Below are 15,308 nucleotides of genomic sequence, written 5' to 3'. Positions count from 1 at the left end.
TTCAGATATAGCAGAGATACAATACATACAGTTAGCTAGATTCAGCTGAAATACTACTGTTTGTGTAATTTAGCATGCTCATTCGTAGAAAGTATCACAAAGGGTTGATCTGGCTGTGCGGTTTCTGAAGCAGCACTGTTTTAGCAGCAGAGGAAGCTATTGAGAGTTGTCTTTGGACTTTAATGTTGGGATTGCGGCTTGATGAATGGGGGGGCAATTTTTTCAAATGTGAAGTCTTTCATGCAGTGGTTCAGTATTTTATTTTTAAGGTCTTTTAATTTTGGTGTCATTCAGATGCTTTTTTCCTTCTTTTCCCTTTGATCCCTGTATTTCTTGCATGTATCCATTCTGGAAGCTAGCAGGGAAAGTCCATTGGAATGAGAATGTTTGCTGTGATAATTGGGGAAAAAAGGGGAAGAGAAGTTTTGGAATATTATTAACCTCATTAATTGTTTATTATTAACTGCATTTGTACAACAGCTGGTAACTCCTAGAACCGTTTCTGTATGGATGCTCTTCACAGGTTGGTCCATCTGAACCTTCTGAAAAGCTGATAGAAGGTGACATCTCAAGTGATCATCTTAGTAATAGCCTTTTGAGTTTTTTGGAAAATGAGAAACTCTCATCTCTTGCAAGCTCAGATGATTCCACTGGTAGGTATTTATAACTCTGGGTGGTTGAGTCTAGAATTCTGACACAACATTACTGTGTGCCTGAGAAGAAAGGTATTGTTTTACTGAAGTATTTAATATAGAATTACCCTTGATCAAGAACTGGTATTAGGAATATTAAAGAAAACTGTCTTCATTGGGAAACTGGCTGTTTTAAAATTGTAGTAGGAGTAGGTGGCTATGGAATTTGTCAGAGAATCGCATTGGAAGTTTAATCTAAAAATTTAAACAACAGTCCTCAGTTACTGTGAATCAAAAATACAGGTAGAAATGTGGGCATTTGTATAATAAAGTGGGAACCTGAGCTACAGTTTCAATTTAGATTATTAGAGATACGCTTTCCTGGTGAAGAACATACGCATACAGTTAAAATTAATTTTTCCTTGAGTTTCAGTTCTCTCCAGATGCCACACATGCACAGTGACACACAGGTCAGAAGTCTAGTTTACCCACAGGGATAACAGTGAGAGCCTGATTTCCGTGTAACTATGGAGTTTTGAAACTTCTGTGCCCTTCCAGTGGCTGCTGCTGAAGGACAAATGTGCTCCTCTTTGTTAGTGTAGTTGACTTAGCCCATCCCGTGAAGGATGACAGGGTATGACCTTGGATGCCCCAAGAATGAGGAAGGCAGAGTGATAAATAGTTTACTGACGTCTGAGATCAAGCAGCCCTGCATTCAAGTAGGGTTACTGGGTTTCTCCCATGACATCTGCAGATGTCATGACCATGTTTTGAAGTAATCTTGTTCGTTCTTGTTGCTTAACTTCACTTTTACGTTAACTGTATAAAAGTGAAGTTAAAGTTTGCTGAGTAAAAATACTGGGTTTTTTAATTTCTGTCCAAGGGCATGAAATTACTTTGAACTGCCCTTCAAAGAGTTGGTAGTCATTAGCTGGAATACTTGCCTATTCAGGGTTCCAGTACTGCTGAAGTTAACTGATCTTTTTATTTTTCCTGGTCAGAGTGTAATGTACTCATTTTTGTAATGCAATTTTTTATTCAGTGTAAATTTGGCAGCTGAATATTTCTAAAAATAAGAAGGAAGTCTCGGTAGCTGAGGTAAAATACATTAATCTACTTTCTCATTATTTGGAAGACAGATTATTATTTCAGTGTCACAAAGAAGAAATCAAGACATAGGTAAATGAGATTTAAAAACAATTATCGTGTCAGTTTGAGTTTGAATTGTAGGTATTTGTCTACCATACAGGTAACAAACTAATCCTTCTACGGTTTTTAAAGCATTCTCTGGATGTTTGTTCTGAGCATAGGTATTAGTCCTCTTTCAAAAACTGATGAAACTTAGCCTGCTGCAATCCCTCCACCTTCTCCAGTACCATAGGTGGAAAGAGAGCCATTGTTCAGATTTTTCGGTTATTGACTGTCAGATGTAACAGAACCTGACTGCTGTGCTGTAATGTCAAAGTTGCTGAGCATCCATAGCTTCTAATTCAACTAAATCTCACTTTCTTGAAAGAGTGCACTTCTGTAAATCAGGCTTTGTACAGAGACTGGGAACGCTGAAGTAATGATGACTTGCCTGTGCATGTGTATATGGACTCTTTTCCTGTACGTTCTTGGCGTTGTATAGACCTCTTTGGCAGAAGGAGATGCTGAGAGGATTCTTCAGACTTACCTTTTGGGGTGAAGAATTGAAATGTAATCCAAAGGCAAAATTGATGGAGAATTCTTAAACCGTCACCAGCAACCTGAAAACGAACATTTCTTTCATTATGTGGAAAATGAAATATAGTTGTGAGTTTATAAACAGGAGGCCTGTTTGAGTACAGTTTGGTTTTTTAATAAGGAAAACCACAAATAGGATACTGTTTCTTGGAAATGGAAGAATAAAAAGCAAAGATGTCAAACTTCTTCTTGGAATATATTTTACAATGGTTTTAAGAGTGCATTTAACCATGCCCTAAAAGGTGGACTGATGTTTGAGTTTTTTAAAAACAAACAAACAAGAGCCCTGGAGACTCTTCTTTCACCCCACAAACTAAAAAAAAAACAGCCCCAAACCAAGGACAATTGTCTCTTGGAAAACTTCTTGCTTGGCAAATAGGAGTAGCGCTGTTCTTATTAACAGCACTTAACATTTTTTGCCATTGAAATACTGGACTATGCTTCAATCATGTTCTGTGAAGTTTGAAAAAGTTACATATATTTTGATTTATGAATATGTATGCGATTTGCTAGTTGGAATGTGGTGCTGTCTAAATCATGTGAAGGAAGATGAATCACTTGCTAGTCTGGGAGTTAAAATGCTAGCTTATAGTCATCTTGTTTTGCTGTATATCACTAGTCACGGAGTAAGACAATTACATGTTTCTGTGATCCAGTTAATTTGAGGAAAACAGGATAATTCTGCTCTGCCTCTGAGTGTGTTGTGAGACTCAGTATATTAAAAATTATGGAGTTGTTTTGGTAGTATGTCAGGTGATACAAAATGTCTGTGAAAGGTGAATAGGATGTTTTCTTCTCTTTCAATAGATGATGATATTGATGATGAAGAGTTCTTCGATAACCGACTAGAAGCCTATTTTGACGAGCTGATACAACCAGGAAAGACAAGAGGAGGCACTGACGTACAGAAACCCTCAGGATGCTGTATGGTGCTGAAGCGTTCTGAAAATGGCTTACTTCAGGTAGGTTTAAAGTTCAAAGCTCAGCACACCCGAAGGCCCTTAAGCCTGTTTGTGTCTTTGAGGGTGGTCTGCCTAGTGAAATAGGTCTTACTTCTTTCCTGACAAACGCAAATACTGTCCAACAGGTAGCCTTTACAGGGAAGGAGTCTTCTTAAAGGTAGCAAATGCAGCTCTAAACTAGAAACAAAGCTGTTTAAGTGAGCATCTGACCTGTTGTGTTTCCTCTGCAAGGTTTTCCCTGGGAAAAAAAAAAGGAAAGAAACTATGAGCTATTTTTGTATTTATTTTCCTCTTCCTTATAGTGGAGAGCTAGGAGCTGATTCATCTGGTTGTTGCAGAAGGTCTTGCTGTTTATGAGTTAAGGTGGAATTAGGTACGTAGCTGGCTGTCCCAAGAGGCATTAGTCAGGAAGGCTTGGTGTAAAGCTGAAGAGTTTCCTATTATGGTGTCTCCTTTATTCAAGTCTCCATCCAGGTTTCCCACCCCTGTCTAACCCTGCTCCTCGCAGTCCTCTTTGTCCCTGCGTAGCCTTCTCCTTTCTCCTGACAAGCAGCTCTCTCTGGTAGAGAACTGTGTGCAATCAGTTCTGTTACTTGGTCTTGCGAAGAGGAAAAAAAAGCAAACCCAAACCACCAAACTCCTAAGACTGGATTTCTGTCCCTTCTTTGGGGTGCTGGAGACTTGTCCTCAGAGAAGGCATGTAATTAATAAAGCATCGACAGTATTTCCTGAAGATGGACTTTTTCTGCTGGATTAATTAATACTGCATTTCTAATCCTTATTACAAAAGTAAAAGTTGCTTTTAGGGTTTTGGATTGTTTATGCTGGTCTGAACTTATTGTACCTCTGAGGCATTCTCTTGAATGCTCTAAGGTATGAATGTTTCTTATACACCCTGCTTCCCCTCCCAGCTTCCTAGTGGTGGTAAAAAGTTTGTAGATAAGCATTTGGGATCCTCTCAAGTCCACTAAGGGAAACTGTATCATTGTTAACCAAGCAGAAGTCTCTACTGAACCCATTGTCTTGTGATCGCATGATTTGAATTTTGATTACCGGCTTCTGAATGCAAAGAATTTTTGATGAAAGATAAATCTCCATAAAAATGCTAATACCCATAAAATGCTTGCTTTACTCTGTCCCCTCCAGCCCCTGCAAACTGGTCAGCTAAACTGAAACTAAGGTCATCTTTTGATGTTGCTTGTAACTTCTATGTAATATCCAGGAGATGGGCCTATTATCTGTGTAGGAATTGCTTAATTTTAATCTGATGATTCTGAGACAAAACTATTCTTGGTAGTTTAACCTGTTGCTATTCTTAGAGTTACGGTTTGAACTGTAACTGAATCTGGTTTATTTTTTGTTTCTATAACTATTAAGGGAACATGCTGGTCCTTTTCTATCATACAAGTAGTTTATAGAACCTTTTTGATCACTGGTTTGCTATCTTGGATAGCAATGTCCAAGGTTTTATTAAGTGTTTGGCATCACAGAGGCTTGTTTGGAGTAAATAAATCTCCTATTTATAAATAATTGGTCAGTGTGTGAAAGGTAGGCGTAGAGCAGCAACCTGCTGGCTTGTGGTTTGCCTTTGAGCAGCAGTTAGCTCCGTTACAAACAGGTTGCCAGGGATTAAGTGCCTCTCTATTTTCTTGACTTTGCAACAACGGATGCAATCCTGGTAGATGCATGCTTGAACAGAATGGGAAAGTGTGATTGATTTAAACAGTTAAATGAACTGTAGCTTCTGAGATGTCAGAAATTTCCCAACTGTCGTCAGAGGTTCCAAGCTGTGGGAAGTGATATGTTGACCCTGTAAAAGCAGTCTGCATAGGCTGCCAGTTGCTGATCTATGGCTGCATGTGAAGAAGGGGATAGGTGGTTGTTTGAAGAGTGAGGATAACACAGTTCTGCTCTCTGACCTCAAGTCTTCTCTTATTTGTGTAAAATGTTCCTACTTCAGTGTCATGGTTGATAGGCAGTGGGAGAGGTACAACAGGTTCTGAGTTGGATGTGGAGTCCTCATCCAGCAGTGGGTCAACCAGAAGGGGAAGAGGAGTAGCATGGTGCCCTCGTTAAAGGGAATGAAAGGATGTAGTAGAAGTAAGAAGAGATCCTCGATCTTCTTGCTCTGTATGCCCTTGGCAGATGCATGGGTTGGCATAGCCAGGAGCTCTTGTCCTTGGTGCTGGTGGCTAGAGGTGCTTCTGGCAGTGGCACACGAGTGAACATGTATGATAATCTCTTCTCTAGAGAATTTTTTAACGTTGTAAAAACTGTAGTGTTAATTTGTCTTTTCTTTGGTGTATCTGTTCTAGAGTAACTTAAATATTTTATTTTTTTTTAAAGGAGAACTTTCAGGTTCCTGACACTTATCAGGCTGTGACAGGAGTAGACTCTGGAAATGCTAGTGATGAAGATTCACAAAATCAAGGGATAACTGGATGTCCTGTGCAGAGAGAAATGCTGCCCAGAGCAGTTCGGCAACTGGTACGACATTGTCATTTACATTTCTGTTTATTATAGAGTAAGACTGTAGTAGAAGATGGCGGTGTGTTTGAAAACTTGTTAGAGGTTGAACTAACACCCCAACCTTTCTTTACAAAAAAATAATAAAAGCAGTTTTGTTTTAGATACATTTTTCAAACATAGTGAACTTGGACTATTTTGTACCTAGAACTGTTAGCACAAACAGTTAATAATGCACTCCTGACACTTTTCAAATGATTGTTTCCTAAGAATTCCATGACTACAGGAGATGCACTAGATTCCTGCATTGCTGCTGAGCTGCGGTTGGATTCACTGTATCTTCAGGGCATGGATAGCCATAAAGCTGATGTCTTGGATGTCCTTCCAAAGCAAGAAATACAGTCCTCTGAGTGTCAAGCTGCTGCTTCTGATGCAGAAGTGCTACCCACAGCAAGAGGCTTTTTGGGGCACTGCACTCCTGAAGTTCTCAGTGCAAATGCAGCTCAGACAGATGCAGCTGAATGTGAAGTCGGTCTTCCTGATACCTACCTGTCTCCAACCGCAGACAGCTGCGACAACATAAGTTTAGCTACAACAGGCAAAGGTAGGTTGCTCTAGATACAACCAATCTATACAGTTGTGACTAGACTCCATTGCATGCAAAAAGAAATAAGTGTAAGCTATGCGTTTTTCTTTAGTTGTGCAAGTTGGTGATGAAAACCAGTGTAGCATGAATGGATTTTGACTTGGTTTTGTTTTTAAAAATATTGACTGTTGTATATTGCACTTAACTGTTGCTTACTTGATGATGAAACCCAGTTTAAGCTTGCAGTTGCAGCAATTTGAGCTACATTTTTTTTAACTTGTTGCTGCCTTCTGGCAAGTGAACTCCTTAATCTAAACTTAAGAGACTTTGCCATATTCCTTTTTATTTTAATCAACAGTGTGGCATTTGATATATCTTTCAGGTGATTTACCACACAGTGTTGTCTATCAAAATGAAGAGGGCAAATGGGTGACTGATCTTGCATACTATACTTCATTTGATGAAGAACAAGATTTAAATCTGTCTGAGGATGATAAAATAAATGAGGAGTTCGTTACTGGATGTATGTAGTCTTTTTCCTTTTTAGTTAGCTGTTGTTATCTGTAATAGTGCTAAGTAAACTTTCTTCCTTTTTTTTTTTTCCCACTTCAACAGATCAGTATTTGGTGTTGCAAAGCCTCCAGACTTTAGATACTACAAATAGTTTGGAAGCTGATATTGATAGTAGCCTATAGTAATGCTATCATTAGTTATTGTTGATAGCTTCTTTCCTTGTTTCCTACTCTTCCCCTGAAGAGGCTTTTGTTTGGTTTCAAAAAGCATTGTAACGTGTGTCACTGGTACCTGTTGTATGAGCAAAAGTAGCTCCTGTAGCTGTCATTTCTGCAATTTTTCCTTTGGACTTGAATTACCCTTTCTTTCAACAAGAGGAAAGAGTAGTCAGTCTGTATTGCATGATGGTTATAAGACAGGAAATAATAGTAAACAAGAAATTACTACAAAATCAACTAGAATGTGTAAAGAGCTGCTGAATTCACTGGGTGGTGGGTTTTTTTGTGAACCCCTTGGGAATGTCTCGATGCTGAAAAATGGGTCTGGTACTGAAAAATGTTGGAGCTTATTGAGGGGCTTTATGGGACTCATTTTCTGTCAAATTCCAGGCTTTTTGAACATCTCTTTACTTAAAAGGTTTTTTATTTTCCTTAAGATATCTCGGACTAATCTTCATGGGAGTCTGTGTGTCATACAGGCTTGGATAACATGTACATAGTGCTGTAGACGAATCAATTCCTTAGCACCAAGTTGTCATCTGTTTTACTAGACAGATTCAAGCAATGTCTGCAACAGTATTTCTCCAGGTCACTACTAGTTTCTGTAGTTGACATATGGATGGGCTAAGGTATTCTAAAGATGTCCACAGTCCACTTAGGGTTGTTCTTTCTTTCAAACGGAATGCTGTATAAGTTGCTGTCTAGAATTGTTTATTTTGAATGAGTGATCAGGCAGGGGTGATTGGTTGAAGTAATGTTTTTCAACAATGTAGTGGTTTTCAGCTGGAATGAGCAAATGCGATCCAGTTTGGTAGAACCTTCCCTGTCTACTATGTCGATAAAGCAGAGCTCCTCCATTATTTTTCAAATGGCAGGATATTTCAGGCACTTTCCTGCATCTCACACTTTTTGTTGAGTGAGTAGAATATTTGACTGTTGTAAATTTTTCCAAGGCTGTTTAGTTTTTTCCCACCTGATGGCTTTTTAAAGGAATTCTGCTTTCGAGCTGACTGGCTTTACCTCTTCATGTGGTAGAAGGCGTGTGCTTACACATTCAATGCAGTTAGCATTTTTCTGGCTTATAGTTTGTCTGTCTGTCTGCAGTGCTCAAGTGTGATGCTTGACAGCTGAGAGATGATATTTGCAGGGGCAGAAAGGAAATGTTACATCTGATGCTTCTGAGTCTCATTTATGACATGTCTATCTGTCAGCAAACTGTGCACACACTGTGTTCCTGTATAGAATAGTGCAGGATTACTCACTTGACAGTTTGGTGCTTCAAGAAATCTTTAGAGAGCTATATGGCTTATACAGAGGATCAATTAAGAACTAATACTGACTTAGAGTTCAGCTGGATGATACAATGTGTTGTTGTTGGTGCCAGGTTGCCTTTAGGAAATTCGGTTGAATTGCTCAGTAAAGATGTATTCCAACTTTGTTCTTTCCTTAGAGTTATGTATTGTGACTTCCCCAAAGTAATTTTATGGACAGCAGCTGTATTCACTTTACAAGTTTGTGTCCATTCTTGATTTATTCCTCCATTTGCCCTCTGTCCTCTATGACTAGGGGTGCTGTGTGTACAAGGCCACATATTTTACAAGTTTTGGTGGGCTTAGTGATGTTAACATTGAAATATGGTGGTAAAGCAGTATCTCTTGATCAGCAGTTTTTCACATCATTTTGGTGAAGGGACTTTAAATGTTCATTGTTCTGTAAATGGTAATTGTGACAATGATACAAGCATTTTTGTTTAAAAGAAGTATTGATTTTTTTGGATTGTTAATTTGCACAGGTATTTCATGAACTGGTACAAACCAGTCTGTTTCTTTTGCTGCAATTTGCAGGTACCACCTTGATGAAATTTTCAAAACCAAATGTGGTAAAAGTTTGTTTGGAAGTAGCTGTATGATGCTCAATTCTAGCTCGTGTGGGTAGCATAGCCTATGGAGTTAGTTTGGTTGGGGTTAAGGCCATAAGAGACTTTATTCATTCACCACTAAGTCCATTAGCTAAGCGATGATTTTACTTCGGCTCTGAAAGATCCAGGGAGTTCTCTTTTTAAAACAACTTTTCACGTGAACTTTCCTCACCATAATGAGATGGAATTACTCCTTGTGTGTCCCAAACCATCTCAGATGTAGAACAAAATATTGCAGTATCTGTCCCTCAATATTTAGTTTAATGATGCAAAATAATAATGACAGCACTTAATAACTTAGCCCTTGTTTTAATAAACATTCTCTTTGATTTTAAGCTGAAGCAGCAGCCATGATTGCACAAGATCAGGAAGAATTTGAGAAAGCACACAAACTTGTACAGGTAACTAATTATCTCAAAGTAAGGAGAGTAGTTCTCATTTATTTGCAAGTTACAACTGAAATCTCTTTGTCTGCAGGTGGAAAAAGTAGACATTCTAAATGCATCTGAATTAGCAGATACTTCATGGAAGTCTGCCAATAGCTGCGTTCTGCTGAGAACGTCTGATCTTGATAAAGATGCCAGTTATTTACGTTTGTCTTTGGGGGAGTTCTTTGGTCAGAGATCTGAAGCTCTTGGTTGTCTTGGTGGAGGCAGTGATGTGAAACGGGTATGTATCTTAATGTTGGTATTAAGACACAAGGAAAGGATGAGAACAACAACAGCAAGCACTACTATTTTTTTATATTGTAACTAGTTCTTTCTGAGAACTGCTTTTCTAAGTTCACTGTTGAAAGAAATTCTCTGTGTGGCAGGTCTGGATTGGCTTTTTGTTTCCCACTTGGAATTTCTGATGTGAAGGGCTGGCTGGTGCTATCGATGAGTCTTGATCTTCACCTTTGGGTCAGGAACTGATTATATGTAGGATTAGAGAGAGAAAAGCACACAATATACAGGGTGCACATTGGAGGTCCAAGGAAGTGATCCACTTAGTGGTTGAATGAAATGTTGCTCAGACAGCGGTAGTTGAACAGTGAGGGTATATTTGAATGGCTGTTGCTAGTCGATGTGCTATCTAGGCAAATGCCCAGCTTCAATAAAAATGTAATCATCTAGACTTTTTAACTTGCCAACATACTTCTGTATGCTGATTGCATCGATCTTGATTCCTGTCTCTTCGCTTACCTGCTGTTGGTGGAGAGTATCTCATCTGTGTTGCAGAGAAAAACAAAAAAGCAGGGAAGTGTGTACAATGGGAGGAAGAAGTGTGCGTGTGTAATTCAGTCATGTTCTGGTGAATTGGTAGAGATGAGTATTCTGTCCTGGTGCGTTCAGAGACTGAGCGGCAGAGCAGAGATGATGAGAGCCTATGACTTTTCTTTTGTCTAACTGTATAAGTTGTTAGTTTATTTTATGTGTATGTTGGCAGCGTATGTATTTGGATTAGACACTTGTAGTACTAAGAGGCATATGTTATTTCTTAGTGGTACGATAGCCAAACTGGGGAGGCACTGTGGCTGAAACTGCTTTGCAAGCCTGCTGAATCTATTAATGGTTAAATTTATTCATGCTGTATTCTGAGGTGATTTTTTTTTTATAGCCATCTTTTGGTTACTATATTACGTCTCCAAAGAAAAGGCAACCTGTTGCTTTGCTGAGGCAACCTGAGTCATCAGGAGGTGACATGGGCCAAGAGAATTCACGACTGTCTGAAGTGTTTTCAGGTAATTATAGAACAGCCCTAAGTAGTGGTTATAACAGTACCTAAGAATTACTTTATATGTAGCTATTAAAGACTATTAAGAATAATCTGTGACAGATAGACTCTAGTTTTCATTCATGAAATATCTTTTTTGCTGTGAGCACCTCTTCCACTCCTCCTTCTCCCAGAAAAACACAGAACCTAAACCCTTACAAGAGAGAACATACTAATACCGAGTACTACCCTAAATAGTCTTGGATGTTTCAGCATTTCCAGATAATGGGTAGCTACCAGAGTGTCTTGTAATAATTAAAGTCTGTTCAGAGTTTTCCTGTTGAAAAAGCAGTGTAACTGTATTGCCAGCAACCAACCAACCAATAAAAAAACCCAAACCCAACAAGCCAGAAAATGGGTCTGTTTGTTCATATAAGTATAGAGGATACAGGGAAAGAAGGAAACAATTTGGGTAATAACTGATCTGACAATGTGTGCATAAAACATAGTCTGTAGGTTTTTTCTCCCATCTTTAAAAACAAAAAGTTATGCTCCCATAATATCTGCTTAACTTTGGGGAATCTCCTAAATTATACAAGACGCATGCATTTTGGTGCATATATATGCCTGTCAGCTTAATGATGTATGTTTAGGAAAGGATGAGTGCATTTTATAGCATCTGTATTGCTCTTGATAGAACTGTGGCAACATCAGTCTTTGTGATCCTGCTTGTACAGTCAGTGCAGTGACTTAAATACTTTTTTCATTGGTGAAAAATATCCATCAGGCTTTTAGGGAGCCTGCTCCTTGAAACCGCTTTACAGCTGTAGTTTTCCTCGTGTTGAGACCTTGCAAATATTTTTAAAGGGTCTCTGATGATGATTTTTAAGTCTGGTGTTAGTGTGCTTAAATTCACTGTATAATAGTCCAGACTTTTGTCAAAAAATACCAGGAGTTCATTGAGTTCCTGACTTCCGTTCAGTTAAATTGTACTTATAACTATTACTTTGAGTAGTAGAAAAATACCTCAATGTGCTCTTCAATTCTTTTGATGTAAGTGTTGCTATAAATGCTAGAGAAAGTAGCTATTTGGGTCACTTTGTGGCCAAGATGTGAATAGTTACTGCCATCTGATTTTGAGTAGTACTGACAATAATAATCTTCATAACCAATACCAGTATGCAATTCTTGCTTAAGGAGCAGCAGATAGAGAAGAAGCTGAGAGGTCAGCAACCTGAGGAGGGTGTTACTTGAAATACAAAGTGTGTCCAACCTCCAAATATTTATACTGTAAGAATAGAAATAAAGAAAAAAAAACCCAAACAAACCAAAAATAAAACACACACACACAACCCAAACTGAACAAAAAAATCCCAACACCTGACACTTCCCCCCCCAATCAAACCAAAAATGTTTTTCATACCTGTTTTCTCACTGATCGGAGCATCTTTAAAGGTTGGTTTTGGTATTCTAGGGAGTCTAGATGTTTTCCTTCAAGCAGGGACTAATTTGTTGAAACAGTAGCCTCTAGATCTCATATGAACAATACCTTCTAGTTTGGGTTTGATCTCCTAATCAAGAAGATTATTCATGAGTTTAATGGTTTTGGAAACATACCTGGTCCTCCTAAATATAATCTTTCAAAATCACCAGTTCACTGCTATCTACCACAGTCAAATCCTGTCTCCAGCATAAGAAAATTTGCTTTACTCAGTTTTAACTCTTCTAGTTCTCTATTGGAGTTTGGTCTATGTTCGTATTATCTTGCAAACACTATTTTATGAAAAGCTTTTTTTAGCTTATGCTAATATGATAAGCTACCTGAAAATAAAATTTGAAGAGTGGGAGCATGATATTCATAACGCCAGCTGATTCTGTGGCTTGAGTGTAAACTGCGAGTACTGCACAGGAAACAATTGATCCTTGCAGTATTTGGATTTGTGACATTTTATCAGCTCTTTTTTTCTGTAGAGCGTTAGGGGAGCATGTGTATCCCAAGAATGCAGGTATTTAGACAATTTACTTATGGTAAAATAATTCCCTGTCTTTTTCTTTGCTCTTAGATGACTTAGAGGCACAAGCAAAAGAACATGCAGATTCTACCAGCTGTGAAGGTGCATGGCATAGGGTGGATGCTGTAGCTGGAATACATAAAAGCATTAATACAGAAGCTGCTACCAAAAGTAAAGCAAAGGTATTTCTCTTGTATGTTTCTACTAAGTGCAACTATAAACTTGAACAAAATTCAAGTAACTTCAATTATTATTGTTTCTTTGAACATGGATGAATTTGGCCTTTCATATCAGCTCGCTGCTTTTTATACTGATCATTTGAATCCTAGCAGGTGCCCCTGTTTGTTAGGATAGTTTCATCGGAATGCCATGATCCTGTAGTGAGTCAGGTGTTACCACCTCATTTTCCTTTTTCTCCCTACACCTCACTTTTGGAGTTGCTTCGTCTGTCAACCCATAGTTTTTCAGAGATTCCTAGGCTATTGATGTTCTGCGATCAAGTTTCTGAATTTCAGCTGTGTCTTCCCCTTCTATTTTTTTTTTAAACAACTTGACTTTAGCATGTGAATAAAGTCTTTTACTTAATAAAATTCAGAAATATCAACATGGTATAAGTCTGAAAAAGGTGTATTTTCAATTTGGTGATCCTAGACACCTACCTTCTCTGCCTTAACGTGTTGTGTCCTCTTTCTGATCAGGCAGAACACATACAGACCCATCAGTTACAGAAACAGCCCTTCTCTTTCATGATCACTGAAAGGAATCAGTAGCTAGTAAGTTTGACTTGATTTAGCTGATCAGGTGATGAAAGCTGCAGACTTTCTTGCTCGTCTGACTATGTACTGCCATAATTGCTTTTCTTTCTAATTTATCCCTATTGTTCTAGATACAAAATGAGCAATTTGGGGTTTTGATAATGTATATCCAGTGTCTAATCTACCTCACCCTCAGTTTGTACAAGTTTAGGTCACCCTCAGTCTGATATGGATGCTAAAATGTCTCAAACACAGACAAATCACAGAATGGTTGAGGTCAGAGGGCACTCCTGGAGATCATCTAGTCCATCTCTTCTTGCTCAAAGCCAGGTTGAATGGAGCAGGTTGATCAAGGTCTGGTCACGTTTTGAATATCTCCAAAGATGGAGACTGTAGTCTCTCTGGGTCCCCTTGGGGCAACCTGTTCCTGTGTTTGATGAGGTTGACATTAAACATCCCTTCCTTATGTTCAAATGGAAATTCCTGTGCTTAAAACTGTGCCCATTGCCTCCTTCTTACTGGATACCTCAGAAGAATCTGGCTCCATCTTCTTTACTCCCCCCCCCTCCCCCCATCAAGTGTTGATATACATAGATAAGATTTCCTCCTGAGCCTTGTCTTCCTGAGGCTGAACAATTCCAGCCCTCTCCTCATATGACAGATACTACTCCAAGCTCTTACTCATCTTTGTGGCCCTTCACAGAAAACAGAACACTAAACAAAAACTTCCTAATTTGGTGCTTAACTCATTTTGGTTTGTTACAGGATGGAATTCATAAAAACAAGGTTGAAAATGGCTTATCTTATCATTCTGACTCTGTCCTGAGTATTAGCACAATTGCATCTGCTATTGCTGATGCTTCCTCCAGTGCTGAGCCTTCCCAGCTAGCTGCTATGATGATGGCACTCTCTAATAAAAGTAAAAGAACATGTTTCCTTCCTGGAGTTGTTAAAGAGACGGCGCTCTCTGCTAATTGGGTATTATCTGGTGATGTGGACAGTAGTGCATTTGATATGGAAAAATACCTCAAAAAAACAGATGACATTGGACATGAAAGTGAATATGAGAGTATTGTGAAACATGAAGTGTCTGTCCAGAACTTTACACCTGGTACCTTTTTACTGGGTAAGGATAAAAACAAGAATACTCTTACAGAATACTTGATAAATAATCATAGCAAGCAGCAAGAAACAGAAAAGAAATTTCTGGATTATTTTAATGAAGAAAATGATACTCAAGATTTCTCTAGTCTGTCTGGTGTTCCCAACCATGGCGACGTAACTGCAAATAGTGTTAAATATTCAGAAAAGTTGTCAGATTTAGGAAATAGTAAACATTTACAGTCAGTGAATGCTGATCTTGGGTCAGATATGCTCCATACCAAAACCTTACCTACTGGAAATGAAGCAGAGACATGTGGAATTCCTTTAGGAGCAAAAATTGAAGTGGCACAGAGAGATCAGCTCACTTACCAGACCAACAATCTCACTAGTAGATGTTGTGTCAGGGAAGACACAGAAACAGCAGATCAAGCAACAAATGCTCTTGCTGAACCATGTAATGATTTGGTGGAGGGAAGTACAGGAAATACTCTGTCACTCAGCAACTTAAAACCTGCCAAGCCATCCAGTAAATATGTCTCAGTAAGTCCTCCAAAAGGAAAGCTGCTGCAGAAATTGAACGATGATGAAACGAAGCAAAATGCAAACATAGAGAAGAGAAACAAAGATGCTGGTACTGATTGCAGTGGGAATGGGAAACATGTAACATTTCAGAAGCGGTCCCCAGCCCCCCAGAATAGCACTGGTGAGTAAAATTGTATACA

At 38.7% G+C, this 15,308-nt stretch overlaps 1 protein-coding gene across 1 annotated transcript in view; it reads left to right on the top strand.

Moving 5' to 3' along the window:
• CEP192 (centrosomal protein 192) overlaps positions 1 to 15,308 on the top strand; it is a 75,786-nt gene that overhangs the window by 5,870 nt on the left and 54,608 nt on the right. Inside the window, exons 5-14 of the mRNA XM_086472471.1 lie at positions 524 to 653; positions 3,165 to 3,319; positions 5,666 to 5,806; positions 6,056 to 6,389; positions 6,754 to 6,894; positions 9,357 to 9,421; positions 9,498 to 9,689; positions 10,620 to 10,743; positions 12,779 to 12,909; positions 14,248 to 15,289. Coding sequence (XP_086328597.1) covers positions 524 to 653; positions 3,165 to 3,319; positions 5,666 to 5,806; positions 6,056 to 6,389; positions 6,754 to 6,894; positions 9,357 to 9,421; positions 9,498 to 9,689; positions 10,620 to 10,743; positions 12,779 to 12,909; positions 14,248 to 15,289 — 2,455 coding nt within the window. The remainder of the gene's footprint in view (positions 1 to 523; positions 654 to 3,164; positions 3,320 to 5,665; positions 5,807 to 6,055; positions 6,390 to 6,753; positions 6,895 to 9,356; positions 9,422 to 9,497; positions 9,690 to 10,619; positions 10,744 to 12,778; positions 12,910 to 14,247; positions 15,290 to 15,308) is intronic.

Source organism: Leptosomus discolor, chromosome 13 (genome assembly GCF_034619465.1).
Source record: "Leptosomus discolor isolate bLepDis1 chromosome 13, bLepDis1.hap2, whole genome shotgun sequence".
NCBI classification, from domain to species: Eukaryota; Metazoa; Chordata; class Aves; order Leptosomiformes; family Leptosomidae; genus Leptosomus; species Leptosomus discolor.
This window is presented reverse-complemented; position numbering and strand designations above follow the sequence as displayed.